Below are 16,349 nucleotides of genomic sequence, written 5' to 3' on the forward strand. Positions count from 1 at the left end.
ATCTGGTAACTTCATTTAAACCGATTTATTGTGAACTTCTCACTTTTCATTATTAAATTTCGCTGTCTTATTTTATATATACTGTATTTAATAATAATAATAATAATAATAATAATAATAATAATAGCAGTAAGGGCTTAATTGTATTTCTAATTGTGTTTCTTAATTGTATTTCTAATGAAAATTAGAAATATCTGAATTATAATGTTCTGAAAGTCTTGTACGTGACTTGCATCCAAGCATGGAGTAAATAAATGACGTACAGAAATGTAGGATAAAAAAAAAAGTAAAAGACTTATACAATTTTCTGGAGGGGGCGCTGTAGTCGCCATACACACCGCTCAGATGCTCTGCTCCTGTCAGATCGATGACTTTTATAAGACCGTGTGTTGAAGGAGTATGTTCGTGTAAATTTTAGAAGATAATAGTGAGTGTAAAATTTGTGACTTTTTACAAGTATTTTAAATTTTGTGTTTTCGGTCAAAAGAAAAGCAAGGAAAAGGTTACTTTAGGCTCGTAAAGAGGAAAAGGGCGATTTTTAACGGTGATGGTGAACGGTAATTGTGTTATCTTTTGCTCCACCAGCCTTGTGTCTTGGTGTACGATGGTAACGATGGGAGCGGATAAAATACATAAATATTGGCTCCTTTACCTTCTTCTTTTATCCGTGCTTGTGGAACAGTTCGAAGCTTTCGTCGCGTGTGAATTTACTTACGGTTACGAGACAGAAGACTATACGATGGCTTTTATTAATTTAACGTACGTTGATCCTACTACCGGAAAACTTCATTCAGAAAATGAGGAGGTAGGGAAATTTAGTGTAGGCAAAGTAGAACCTGTAAATGGTATCGTTATTCACGTTACTAGTAACAATCATTCCTCTCATGATGCTTGTGAGCGATTGGATAATGATAACGTTCCTCATGAACCATGGATTGCTTTAATACAGTATGGTAATTGCAGAGATAGCACCAAGCTCCGTCACGCTGCAAATAGTAATGCCTCAGCTGCGGTAGTATACAGTAATCATCCAGGCTCAAGGCTTATAAAAATGCACCACAGAGGTAAAATTCATTGTAGTGTAATATTAATTATTAATTAATATTAATTTATCAGTTTTAGCACAGTTTTATTATTTATTTATCAATTATTATTTTTTTCTTTTTGCGTTACAGGAAGTTACAAGTGGAATATCATACATTACTAAATACATAAAATATGAATTTTTATTGCTGTTTTGTTTCTCAGCAATGTTTGTATGTTCTTGAATTATGTCATGGAATAGCAACATAATAATGAAAGAAAATATAAATGATTAACAGTGCTTTAAAAATGATGTTTAAGAATCCAAGAAGTTATCTGGTGTTTTTCAAACCGAATATATCAATTCAGTATTTCTTTTACCGAAATTTTTCAATCAAAAGAATTATTATTTATTCAATTTACTTCAATTTGTTTTTTCTCTTCGTGTATATACAGTATGTGTGTATGTACAAAATAGATATTATTAGAAGAACCAGTAATCTGCATTTGAATTTGCCTTAAATTAGTTAAGAAAATATTTTGCATATGTGTGTATGTCTTTTTAAATTTCTTACAGAAGAGAAAGGATCATCACCATTTTTTCTTGTAACTACTAAATTATAAAATTTTTGGGTTTGTATTTGTATATTTTATTCCTCTGATTTTTTTTTTTTATTCAATTGATTTCTTATGTGTTTTTATTTGATTGTCATTAGTTTTGAAACAGTGGAAACCATTTTTAAAGTGGCTGTTCTGCTGTCCAAAGCTCCTCTTCAATCTTGTCTTTATATATTTGCAACAGATGCATTTCGAGAGTTTAGTGTCAAACAGTGTTAACTACAATAGATAACTTTTGGTTTTACTTTGTACAAATAACAATGCATATAATGCATAGAACTGTATTTCTCTAGTACTTTACAAGGTAGCTTGGGCTGTGAGCACATTTCCAGTAAACCAAGAAAATGTCAAACGACTTTTTCTTGGTTAATTACAAAAACGTTAACTAACTACAATATAATTTTGTAGTTAACGTTGTCTATCACTAAACCCTCGATATTTTTCAGTGCCCAAATTTTGCTTTGATCATTTGTATGCATGACCGTTTAGTATTATATTATATATTTTCAGGCTATTGTGTCCCCCCCCCCTTCCTCCAAATAGTTTTGAGTTTTAGAATAAATATTATTAACAGAGAATACTGTAAAGATAAAGAATTTGAAATCATAACATAACCATTCATAAATATTACACTGCAAATGTTCTTTTGCTGTGTAATATTGAGTAATATTTAAATTTATGAAAAGTATAGGTAACTAAGTAGCATTTATAGTGATCACTATCCATGTAATATATGATGATTTTATTTTAATGCCACATATTACTATGTTATATGTTATATTATTTTACCAGTCTTTACTGCAAGAATTAGCCCAAAAAGTGATTATTCTCTCTTCATCAATAACCAGATGAAAGTAGAAAAAAAGTGAAACTAAGGTTTGGTAAATCTTTTAGTTCTCCCTATTGAAAGATAAACAGTAATTGCTATGAATTAACTGCCAGAAACAATAAATCTGAAATTTGTTCTATGTTAGCTTTTTGTGCATAGAATTACAAGATGTTATGTAATAATATTTTTACAGCAGGCTAGTTGTAATGATTCTAGTATAAGCTCATTTATCCGGCAAGTTTTAGAATACACCTTTTTACGTTGCGAATTTCATTATTAGACTACTAATTTTGAAATGGCAGCTAAAATGTGAACTTCAAAGATAATTTTCTAAAAAGAGATTAAGAGAAAAACAGTTGGAGAAATTTTACTCAAACTGTTTGGGTTTTTTTTTTCTCTCTTAGACCTAATTTACAAACAGAGCAATGGTTCCCAAACTAAAATTATCACAAATTAAGTTTCTTGACCTTAGTGGTCAAAGAAAGAGAGGTTACAAGAGCAGAAGAGATGCACCTCCTCCCATCCCCTTCTCAAAGGACTGTGGAATAAGAAAGTTTGAGAAACACTAGAATGCACTAGTAGTCTTAATTATTATTTTGTTAAATGATATTTTTAAATCTAATACATCTTTGAAAGGCACAGGAACTACCTCATTTCTCTCCTCATCTCAACTTCCAGTTGAGAACTGCTGATCAGTGATTGTGCCAATGTTAAGACTAACACAAAAGCCAAAACTGATTTTGCATATAGGAACTCAAAATAGTCAAATATTCCAGTACTACAGTAACCATTTATGACAAGCAGGCAAATAAAAGCCATCCATAACTGATGGGATGGAACAAGCACTGAATGACAGCTGTCTGCCATAGTACAGGCTTGGACTCATACAATGGTAACATAACCAGTGGTATGCAGCAATGTAATTTCATTCGTGCTGCAGAAGGCATTGATCTGTTTCTCACCATCTTACAGATGCAGTGGATGTGTGGAAGGCATCAAGTCTAGTGATCTTGGTTGCTGTCACACAGAGTCACAAGACCAGTTCATGGCTGTTGAAGTTCACCTATACCGTGAATGAACCTACTCCAGGCAGAGCGGTTGGCAATTTGTACTAAATTGTTGATACTTTTAAATTAAATTTTGCACTATGTTATTAGCATCGATAACTTCCAAGGTACACCACCAGAGGCACTGCCATCTAGCTCATGGGCTTTTATCTTATCTGTACACCTGTTACTCCTATAATGCTGGAAATCTGAGAATGTGTATGACATGCAAAGAATACAGAACTGAATCTGGAACTGAGCCTCTAAAATGACAAACATTTACTAGAATTAGTGATCACGTTTAAGACTGATTTTATGTTAAAAGATGTTCTGAGCAATATTGGACTTCAAATAGATGCAAACAGAGACTGTAGCATTTAAAATATTTATATACAATCAGCAAAAAAAAAAAAAAAACAATTCTTAAGTGTGCCCATGAAACAGGAAGCAGCAGGGTAAGTATACACATAATACAGAGCTCTGCTCAGTTGAAACCATATGCATTTAGTTAAAAGCTTTATTTGTTACTTAGATAACAGGAAAGCTCAAGTAACTGTAATATTTATATTTCAGAATGGTAGCAGTTAGGGGTTGCCAATTACAATAATTTTCTTTGCAGTACAGATCCTTTTTTAGCATAAAATGAATAAAAATATCAAACTAAATATTACAAAAAAGATTTTTTTTTTTTTTTTTTTTTTTCATTTTATTGCAGGACTTATTTATTACTAAAAGTACACTTGGCATATATAAGATTTGAGTTTTTTGAAGGCCACACACAAATTAAAGGTACTTAAAATGCATGTTATGCAAAAACTGATTGTAATCTTTTGTCAGATTATTGATCAAAGCCTGTTGGCATTAGAGTGCCCATGTTTCCACATGATATCAGTAGATAGTGTTTAGAAACAGTCAGTTTTTGAGTTGGTGACATCCATCCTTGCAGTTGTGCACCAAGGTAAAGATTGAGCTGTAATTCTGTTTTTGAGTGCAGAAGAAATAAAAGCTGTTGAAATTTATCACAAAATGTTGATTCAGTATGGTGAAGCATGCATAAGTCTATAAGTAGGCAAATAAGTTTAAGAATGGTAATGAAAATGTTGTGGATTCTCCTTGACCAGGACAAACACGTGTTATGACGCTAGTAGTTCTAGTGGCAGTGGAAGAACTTGTATGAGGAAACTGTTGCATTACTATTGAAGAAATTGCCATTCTATACAAGATTAGCGTTGGTTCAACACATAATATTATTAGTGAGGAACTGCACTTTCAAAAAGTAAGTGCTCAGTGGATTCCTCATTGTTTAATGCCAGAACTAAAGGAAAGATGAATTAATATATGTTCTGTATTTCTTGAACAGTATGGTTGTAATGGAGATGTCATCTTAGAACATGTTGGCATCGAAGATGAATCCCAGGTGCACTATTACACACCAGAAAGCAAATGCACACTCTAGAAGTGGTACCATATAGGTTCACCTTGAACAAAGATAGTACATACCCAAGAATCATCTGGAAAAGTATTATTTTCTGTATTTTGGGATACAAAGAAGTGGTTGTGGAACATTTATTTGGAGAGAGGAGAAACAATAATGATTGACAAATACTATGATGTACTTCTGAAATGATAAAAGTTCAAAAGAAATGTTGATTTCTTTTGAAATCAACCTTTTAGTCTGTTCCTGCAGCATAACATCCATCCTTGCACTGCTTGTTCTATAGTGAACCAGATATGGAAGATGAAGTTTGAAGTACTCATATTACCATATCCTTCATATTCCATTTGTCAATCAATTTAACCCTGGAGAGAATATGTAAGGCTCATAGGGTAGATTTTTCTCAGCATAGTCTGTGCTTGTTAATTAAGAGAAACTGTTTTTACAGGGATAGAATACACTTAAATAGAAGGAATGGAAGAATTTGCTGATGCTATCATGGCAGTGATAGGTGGGTTGGAAAACTGCTAGCTTGGGGGATACACAGACTAATAGATTAACCAGAGCTGCAGGCAGAAGGGCTGAGGCGATTCTTGCAGTGCTTCTATTGTAAAATGCAGCAGTGTGGAAAGAAAGGTATTGGGGATTTCAAGCCCTGCTGTAGATCATCGCGGAACAAATTAATACATGGGCTGTGTAAGGGTAACTAAGAATAAGAACATTTGCATGTTCACTAATGCCAAGAGCATTGTAAATAAACTTGATGAATTTGAGGTACTGATTAAGTCATCAAATGCAGACATTGTAGAGATAATAGAGACATGGTGTAACTCAGACATAAGTGATGCTGAATTTGAATATGGGGAGTACTATGTATATAGGAAGAACAGGAGAGGCGGATGGGTTATGCTCTTAGTTAAGAAGAATATTAAATCTAATGCAGTGCATCCAGTTGACATGGGTGACCAGTGCAATGTTGAGTCAGTTTCATGTGATATAAGCACTGGGAAAACAAAATTGAGTTTATTATTGGTATATTCATCACAAGTTATAATGACTTGTGATGAATATACCAAACAGCTATACAGAGAAATAGAGTGGGTCAGTGAATCAGAATGTCTCGTAATGGGGAATTTTAACTTTCCAGTTGTTCACTGAAATTTGTGAGTTGGTCACTCGCACACTAGTAAGACTTTTTTGCAGATTTCTTGGATAACGTTTTTCTACAGCAGCATGTTATAGAGGCAACAAGAAGTAGCAATACTCTTGATCTGGTTATCAGCAGTGATTCTACATGCATTAGGAATTAACAGGTAAAAGACCCACTGGTTGGCAGCGATTACCGTGTATTAATGACACAGCTACTGTCAAGTGTAAAGGGAAAGACTTGCTTTTGTAAGGGTGAATAATGGTCTCAATGTTTAAATTTTGTGCAGTGGGACCAACCGATGATATTACCAATGTAAATTCTAAATGGGAAGCTGTCAGGGAAGTACAGTAGACTTTCAGAATAACAACATCTTTGTGGATTCAAGATGCCGTTATTTTGATTTTTCCATTATCTAGAAAGTTTTATTTTTAATATATTTAATGCAAAAATAATGAGGCTAAATAAGAAATAGAGAGATTAAGAATGCTATTTTATTAAGTGCACATAAAAAAACATAAACATGTTGACGATCCAATGTTATATTCTTCCATTAATACACTCCTACTTAACTCCTGTTCTATTTTCTATTGTTATATCAAGTTTGTCACTAAGCTTTAATGTTGGTCATTCTTTTCTTCTCTGTATGAGGTTTATTAACATTAGGAGCCATAGTGAGGGGTTTTTAATTTAAAATATATGTAAAACAGCTGTATAATCCATGATATTAATACAGAATTCATTTTGAAAATGACAAACTTAAACAAATACGGTAATCACATGACTTGCCGTTTTCTTTTTTTGGCACTGATCTCTATATGCTGTTATCTTGAATATTCTGTTATTTGGGTGCCATTATTTTGACAGTCAACTCTGTAATTGTAGAATCTGCTAGGCTTTTCATACCAAAGAAGAAATAACTATTCAAGGCATTGACCTAAATGGATATCAGATGAGCTATTGAGATGAGTGGCAGAGAAGGAAAGTACACGGAATGCATATAAATTATCAGGTGATTCAGAAGCCTATGGTAGATATAAATTAGTCTGTAATCAAGTCACAAAGGTGGTTAGGCAAGCAAAGGCAAATTATGATCAGTCTCTGGCAAAGAAAAGCAGCAAAGACTTCTATGCTTACATTAACAATAGAAGGAAGAGAATGAATCCCATTGGGCCACTTGATGTGAATGGGTTAACTGTTGATCACCCTGCTCAGGTTGCTAATAACTTGAATAGGTATTTTGCATATACATTCACATGTGAGGAATTCTTTAGGGGAAGGGATACCAGAAGTTTATCAGACTCCAGTGGGGACCTAAATGACTTTGTGATAACTGAAAGGAAAGTGGAAGAGCATTTTTTTGAAGCTGAACGTAAAAAAGGCACCTGGAGTAGATGGGATCTGTCCAGTCACCTTAAGAGAGACAGCAAAGGAGATAAGCAAACATTTAGCCATAATTATGAGTGCATTTTTGGATTTAGGGGAGGTCCCTATGTACTGCAGATGGTATTTGCTATATAGTGCAAGGAAGCCACAGGCTTTTGCTGCACTCAAAAAAAAAACAACTAGATAAGAAAATGCAAATTATATCTTTCCCTCCTCACACAGGTAACTATTCAGTTGAATTTGAATTATTCAAACTTTCAGCTTCAGTTAACTGCAAAGGCAACTTGTTCTGGCAATCACTGACTGGCTAAAAGAAAACTTCCTGCAGTCTAATCTAAACCTCAATCCCTGTTGTTTGAATTTATTCCCCCTAGTTCTGGAATTCATTTAAAATAATGAGAATTCCACCTTCGTTCATTTTTTCTAATCCCTCTCATAGCCTTATAAACCTCAATCAGGTCACCTGTAAGGTGACCGGTTGCCAAGCTCTGTAGCCCACATAATTGGAGTCTTTCCTCATGCAGTTGTCCTTTTGCTGATCTCGATGTTCAAGTTGGCCATCTTTGTACCCTTATAAGTACATATATATCAGTGTCTTTTTTTCAGATGTGGTCTCCATACTGGAACATAGTATTCCAAATGTGGTCTTACAATTGCCTTATACCGTGGGATAATAACCTCCTGATCTCTACAGGATGACGTTCAATAAATCATCACTAGGACACCATGGACTTTCCTGGCTGCCTGTTTACACTGTTCAGAAAACTTCATATCTGCCTGTATTGTAACTCCCAGATCCCTTTCCTTCCTCCTCCACTGTATAATTTGTGGGTTACTATTCCCCAAGTGTAAGACTTTGCATTTAACAGCATTAAAACATAGCTGTCACTTCTCTGACCACCTCTGAAATCTGTTCAAGTCATCCTTACGGAGCACTGCTTGGCACTGATCATTAACGACTCTGCAGATTTTGACATTACACCTTCTATCCCTTCGTTGATGTCATTAATGAAAATGAGAAACAACAGTGGTCCAAGAACCGATTCTTGAACAACCCCACTTCTGACATTACAGCAGTCTGAAGAATATCCATTAATCACAACCCTCTGCCTTCTGTTCTGCAGCCACCCAGTAATCCATCTTAGAATCATACCAGTAATTCCAACTTGTTCAAGCTTATACAAAATTTGTACAGTAACCTCTAATGATGGACCAAGTCAAATGCTTTGCTAAAATCAAAATAAACTGTTGAAATTTCTTCAGTACTTTTAATTGTTGGCTAAATCCAGCTCATGAGTAACTGTCAAAATGGCCTACTAAGTTAGTTAAGCATGATTTACCCTTAACAAAACTATGTTGTGTGGCCTTCAGAATGCCATATCTACCTAAATGTCACTGGATTGCCCTCTTATGATTTTTCCTACCACCGAAATCAGACTAACAGTGTGTAGTCGCCAACTTCACTCTTAGAACCACTTTTATCTATTGGCACTTCTCCAATCCAAAGTAGTTTTCCATGAGTTCAAAGATGCCCTCATAATTAACCCCAATGGTTCAATACACTCCCTCGTGCTCTCCCTCAAAACTACAGGGTATATGCCATCAATCAAAATCCTCCAGGAGCTTACTTGCATTTATGCTCAGTTGTTTTTCTAATAAACAATCATCTGTAATCATGACATCACTAATTTCATATGGCCCAGCCTCACTCACCTCTTCTGGTGTTATCTACAACTTTCCTACACCCATTTCACAAAGGTACAATCTGATTAACTTTCTTCTTTGTTGCATCTACATACATGAAAAATTCCTTGTTGCCATTCTTTAATGTCTTAGCCAGTGCTTTCTCATACACAGCCTTGTCCTTCCTGACCTTATTTGTGGCACTATTACAGATCAACTTGTACCTCTTGTAGTCTTCAGTACTTTTCATTGCTATGTAACTGTCCCATGCTATCTTTTTCTGCTCTATTTGACCAGCAAGCTCTGCAATTATCCATTTTGGCATTCTCCTCCTGCAATATTTTCTTAAAGGTATGTATGCATTAATAGTGTCTGTGATTTTTTTCTTTAAAAGTATTCAAATGCCCAATTCAAAGATGCCATATAGTGCCTTAAACTGTCCAAGTTCCATCTTCTGAAGTTAAAACCAGTGCCTTTACCTTTAATTGTGGCAAAATCTTTCATCTTCCAAGTGATGATTGCATGATCACTTTCTTACAATGGTTACTGTATTTTAAGGCTTGTGATGTCATCTGATTCATTAGTAATGATGAAATCAAGAATATTCTCACTCCTAGTACTTTCCCTAACATGCTGGTACAAATAATAATCATCTAGTTTATTTAAAAAAGTTTTTTCCCATGATGAGTTTCCCTCTCGCTTATTCCAATCAATCTGGAGCAGATTAAAGTCGCCCATCCAATTCCATCTTCATGTAAAGACTCATCTTTTTCACAATCTTCTGGTCTGTGAATTACTCCCACTCTTGTTCTTTTGCTAACAATTAACTCGCACCGCACAGATTCTATGCTGGCAGACAAAACTTCAGACTCAAAGCTCTTTTCACACTCAGGCTGCTTTTAATAAGAAGCATAACCCCTCCACCCCTTCTATCTTCTTTATCTTTCCTAAATACATTATACATACTCTAGTGGGAACTGGTCATCGCCAATTTCTGGGTGGCACCATGTTTCTGTTAGCCTTATTATATCAGCATTAGTTTTCCTAACCAAGAGTTCAAATTCAGCCACTTTATTGACAACACTCCTGACATTATGAAGACACAGTTGAGACAAAGTAATCTTCTATAGTTTACTATGTTAAGATGTGGAGATGTATCCCCAATTCATAAAGCTGGATGAAAAGGTGACATGAGTAATTGCAGACCTGTTAGCTTAACATCTGTTCCAGGGAAAATAATTGAGTCACTGGTTAAAGAAGTAACACAGGACTATCTGGACAGGAATGCAATTATACTGCAATCACAGCATGGATTTATTAAGGGGGGGTCTTGTCTAGCCAATCTGATAGGTTACCATGATGCAGTGACCAAGGAACTGGATGCAAAAAAATAATTTTGATGTCATATACTTGGATTTCAGAAAAGCTTTTGATACTGTTGCACATAAAAGACTGTTATATAAACTGGAGCAATGTGGCATTATGGACACGTTACTGCTATGGATAAAAAGATGATTAAGTTGAAAAAGACAGAGGTTATCAATGAGCACTGCTCTTTATGGACTAGTGTTATCAATGGAGACCCCCCCCCCACCAAGGTTCAGTGCTGGATCCATTGTTGTTTTCATCAGTATTATTAATTAATGATACTGATATCCTTCATCAGTATCATTAATGATACTGATGAAGGATATCAAGCTTAATGTCAAAGTTTGCAGATGATACAAAGGTCAGCAGGGTTGTTAACGACAGCAATCAGGGTGACTACTGCAACAAGTTCTAGGAAAATTAGGTCGATGGACTGAGAAATGGTAGTTAAAGTTTAATATTGACAAATGCAAGGTACTGCATATGGGTAGCAGTGATTCCAGATTAAGTTCCTGAGTGGAGTACCACACAATTGGTGTGGTACTCCACTCAGGAAGTGGAAAATAGAAAAGGACCTGGGGATAATTATGCAGTCAGATATGAAATTCTCCGAGCTGTGCAGAAGGCTGCCAGGAAAGCTAATGCAGTTTTGTCAGTCATATACAGAAACTTTGCTAGCAGGCATAAAGAGGTGATTATCCCCTTGTACAAAGCTATGGTTAGGTCACACCTTGAGTATTGTGTACAGGTCTGGAGGCCTCGCTTTAGGAAGGATGTAGACTGCTGGAATGGGGGCAGCGAAGGGCAACCAAATTGGTGAAGGAACAAAAGGGTTCACCTACCTAGAAAGGTTTCAGTTCAGCCAATTGCAGCTTCTGGAGACTAGATGCTGTAGGGTGATCTGAGTTGTTTAAGACCTTCAATGTGAATGACATTCTTTTTCTTGCTGAAACTATACACATCGGGGGTATAAATTTAAGTTGAGGAAGGATGGCTGCAGGATATATGTGCGGAAGTTTGCCTTTAGCCAGTGGGTGGTTGTGGATGGTTTGAATAAATTCAAGGAAGGATTAGACATTTTTTTGCGGGGTATGGATGGGCGAAGTGTTTAGTGTTCGGTTTTTTTTTTTGCTGATGCTATATAAGTTTGCTTTCTTGCATCAATTTTCACTACTATTATATTCACCAGGCATATCTCCATGTAATTATCATCTTTTTGGCCACCAAAAGATGTACTAAGAAGATGTCAATTCATGTTAGGTGAAGAGGTCCGGGTAGTGGTCCACAAAAGCTTCAAATCCAACCACAAAACTTCTCAAGAATTAGTGTAGCATTGGAGGAAGTATGCTGAATAGGAATTGCATTGGCAATTGGCTTATATAGTAACCTTGTTTGTGAAATATAACTCTTATTTAACTTTTTCAGTTTTAATTTCTTGATCTTTGGGAAATAATTGCTTTCAACCTGGTGGAGCCTACCATATAAAATGTTCACCATTGTGATTTGGTCATTCCAGTTGGCTTGTGAGAAATGAATATGTTTCTGTAGTTATTTGTGTTTTATCTCATGAAGTTTTAACCCATGCAAGGAAATAGCATAAAAAAAAAAAAATTACCTGTTTTTATTGCCCCCATCCATCTTTCTTGTTGGTTACAGTGTGGTTTACATCAGTACATATCCATAATTTTAGTTCTGCCGTTTGTTATTTGCTAGTTTTGCCTAGGTTAATAGGATGCTCAGATGACCCGAATGTCCTAATCCTTGTGTCTCAGTTTTTACTGTATCCTAGCTTGTCAAGTGCCTTGAAGTTGATCATGATTGGTATATGGAGTTTCCTGTGGGAATTCCCACAGGCATTTCCGTCTGAGTCATAATGTCCTCAGACCATTGGTGTTTTTCTCTTATTAGGGGAAAGTTGCCCATATCCAGTTAATTACATGGAAGAATGAGTATCCCTCCTTTACAGTTATTGTTCTACTGCATTCAACCTTAATCCTTCCAAAGTAATGGAGAAATCTATCAACTGCCACTCTACCTAAAAAAACTTCCATCTAATTAACAATCACTAATGTGAAGTCTGCCAGTGTCAGTCTGCTGGTATTACCATCACTTGTGTTACCCATTGTGAACAAATCCTGTAGAATAATGAAGGGAATAAAATAGTTGCTCTTGACATTTGTAAGATTTTTGATTATAAAGCCCTTCTATGTAGGCTCTATCATATGATCTACCATCCTGTCTTTGCAATTCAGTAGCCACTTTGCTCTATCTGATCACCAAATGTGATGATAGAAGACTCTGGCTTCTCAGTTAGGGCTAGAGTTTTCCAAGGTTTTGTCCTTTCATTCACTGTTTTCCTTCTCTGTACTAAGGATTTCCCATAAATGAGAGAATGTCATATCTGTAATTTTATTGGTGACAGTACACCACATTCTGCTTTCCAGTTTTAAAATCACAACTCTGTTGGAACAGCACAATTCTCTAATACCAACTGATAGTTTGTTAAATACTAATCAACAGATAATCATTCAGTGCAAGAGATGGGTGGGGAAACAGCTTCAATTCTTCTAAAACCAGTACTGGCATATTTCTGTCCCTGCTGCCTTCAACAACACTCAGGGATAACCCCGACATAATGTTTCTTATCATAAACACACGGGCAGACTGGACTGAGTAGTGGTTGATGCTGTGGCCAAAACCTGCCAGTGGCCCTGCATAAATATATCAAGAACGCTGCTTCTTCTGCATCAGAAAAACTAATCCTTTTATATTACTTTTTTTTTTTTTTTTTTTTTTTCACAAACCCACTAACAGAAATATTGTTATTGCATCTGTGTAGGCACACCCAGAATTACTCTAAAACTCTTTGAATCTATCCAAAAAGGAATGTGAATTTGTAAAGGATGGTTTAGTGAACCATCCTTTACAAATTCACATTCCTTAATGCTGATTACAATTTTTGTTCCAATGTCTTGTCTACAATTTTTTTTAAAAAAAATTATTAAAATTATTTACATGGGCTCTGTTCTTCACAATTAGCATCTGTAATTCTCTTTATTTCAAGTCATCCTGAACATGTGCAATAGTTAGTAAATATTCATGGCTCAGCTCTCAAGACTCACACCTGACCAACTTTCCTTAATTTATCCCTTCACCTTCTGCTCTTTGGAACAACCTTCCCCCCCATTTTCAGAAACTTTCAATCTATAGAAATTAGTTTAGTGTGAACAAGTATGTACAAGATTCAGTCCATAAGTAATGTCTCTTTGCCCTTAAAAGGATAAAGTAACAACAGATACACAGTTCAAATTTATATCATTTATTAAACGAACATTGGAAAATATATATACATAATTCTATTTATCCACCATTTTCATCATCCTTTCCAACTCACATATGCACTGATAAAAGGATGGGCTCTTCTCTTGAAGCCTGCCTGTTGCTGCCTTTTTCAGCTCCTCATTACTCAAAGTGTTTCTGTGAAGATCTCTTTATATGTCCAAAAATAGAAAAAAATCAGATTGAGCCAATTTTTGCAATTCTCTGAGTCATATGGGCAGTGTGTGGCCTGACATTGTGATTTTGGTGCCCTCTTAGAAATTTCCTTTTTTGCTTTATATCTCTGTTTAGCTTGTATTAATCAAGTGTTTGATGTGTTTTTATTTATAGCTTGACCTTTCCTTTCTCTAAAAAATCAACCAAAATTGAGCCTTCTCTGTTCCAAAATGTGGTCATAATTTTTTGTCATCCGGCAATTCCATTTTTTCCCCCCCATTGAAGATTACTGGTTTTTTGAAAAAGGATCATAATGGAAAATCCAGGCCTCGTTTGTTATCAGATTTTTTAAAAATCTGATAACACATGAAAAATCTTTAAACCTTTAAAAAACCTTGAAAGTTATTGCATCTCTGCAACTGGTGTTGGCAGATCTTCTGGCTGTATTAATTTATCTTGTTAACAGCTTAGGTACCCGCTTGTGCAGGAAAATAATAATAATATTTTCCTATAATGTAAATGTATCCAGTGGTGAGCTATAGTGGGCTCGCGACAGCCCTTTTTTTTTTTTTTTTTGAAAATTTGCGAACCCATTGTTGAGACGATCATTTATTTTACAAATAAAATCCTGAATGCAGTTATTGAGTATATCAGAGCCGAAACTACAGCGGGGCCCCATACCCAGCATTTTAATGGCGCAATCGAACGGTTATGTATTTTAAAATTGCTTCATTTTTTATTTAATTACAGTCGGACCTCTGTTTAACGAACTTCTTTATAGCGAACTTTTTTTATTCCCCTTGGTAATTACATTTAAAATAGTTTTCGTTGAACGAAGAAAATTTCAGTATAACGACGGATTAGGAGAGAACTTTGTATGCATTGTTCTGGCCTTTAGGCAATTTAGGTAATCTGAAAGCGCGAATTAAGGGTGAAAGGGATTACCTTTTCACAAGGTTAACTACGTTTCACTAGTGGTGTTTATAAAACCTATGCAGTCATACCGAGAAGTCGTGCTCGCTCGTCAATCTGCTTTCCATAGCCAGTCAGAGGATTAAAAAGATTTCCGACACGGATAATAGCCTCTGGTCAACCTGTGTTGTGGTTCCCCTTTACTCCTACAAGAAGTCATGTTTTTCGGAGAAGTGAGTGATCCACGCCTTCTGTAAATTTCTCCTGTCCATGTTTACTTGGTCACAGTAGCTGAATATTCGTGTGATACAGACATTTTCACTGTATTCAAAGAACTAGTGAGTGTAGCAACGTAGGGTGGGATTGAGACAACTAAGATTTTTTGAAACTTTTTCGAGCCTTTCACTGTGTAGAAAATGCTCTAAAATATAATGGCATACACGCAATAATTAAAAAAAAATACTGTATTGCCAATCTTCAAAAAAAACTATCGCGAATTAAGGATAATTGCTGAAGAACTTGATGTGAAAACTATAAAGGTCGGTCGTGTGTTCGGGCCACGATGGGTAGCTTGCGGATGGCAATTGCGGGTTGGAAGAATTGTCCAGCTTTGTGCAAACATTTTGAATCAGAAGTTAAATATTCGGGATTATTAAATCGACTTTTAAATTTGGAATTTCTTAACCAATTAGAACTAATGATCGACATCCTGCAGTAGCTCTCTTACCTTCCAGAAGCTTTACAGAATCACACTGGTAAAAGCATATAAATTAATAATTCGAACTATCAATGCTTTTGCTAATTTTAAAAATTCGTAACGAAATTATGAAGCTAAAAATCGAGAGCTGTTGAAGTGAAAAGAATTTTGAAGGAATCAAATTCGAAAGTAAAAAAATTACCTCGTAATAAGTTATTAAATGCATTGTTTTATTCTTAAAGGATAAGTTATTAATGCAACAGGTGATTTTAAATTAAATAAAGAAAATAATGATACCATTGAAAGAAATTTTAAACATATGCTACCGGAAATCGTGGAATACGAAAGAACTTTCGTCTCGGTGGCAAGACGGTGAAAACCGAATAAGAAATTTGTTTTCTGATAAAATATGAAATAAAAATTAATGATTTTAGAAATTTTGTCGAAGACAGTTTATCGTTAAAATCGAGTGAAATTCCCTTTTCTTAAGAAAGGGAATTTCACTTTGACACCATTGCGATTAGCAGTGCTTGAAGCTGAGCAAGCTTTCATTATGATGACCATACATCTAAATGGTAAACCATTGCTTCAATTTGATCCGGATCGTTACGTGAAATCATTCCTCTGTAATCATTGCTCAGCTATTGAGCAAAGCAAAAGTTCGACAACAAATATTAATAAAGTAAATTGTATATAATTTTTCTTGAATA

The 16,349-nt window shown here is 35.2% G+C and overlaps 1 protein-coding gene across 1 annotated transcript in view; it reads left to right on the top strand.

Moving 5' to 3' along the window:
* Window positions 1-491: 491 nt before the first annotated feature.
* The window catches only part of LOC150082048 (RING finger protein 150-like), a 132,451-nt gene continuing 116,593 nt past the window's right edge, over window positions 492-16,349 (top strand). Inside the window, exon 1 of the mRNA XM_090379938.1 lies at window positions 492-1,064. Within this exon, the coding sequence (XP_090236064.1) occupies window positions 548-1,064 (517 nt within the window). The 5' untranslated portion in view covers window positions 492-547. The remainder of the gene's footprint in view (window positions 1,065-16,349) is intronic.

This window comes from Mastigoproctus giganteus, chromosome 8 (assembly GCF_048544385.1).
Source record: "Mastigoproctus giganteus isolate SK-2022 chromosome 8, ASM4854438v1, whole genome shotgun sequence".
Lineage (NCBI taxonomy): Eukaryota > Metazoa > Arthropoda > Arachnida > Uropygi > Thelyphonidae > Mastigoproctus > Mastigoproctus giganteus.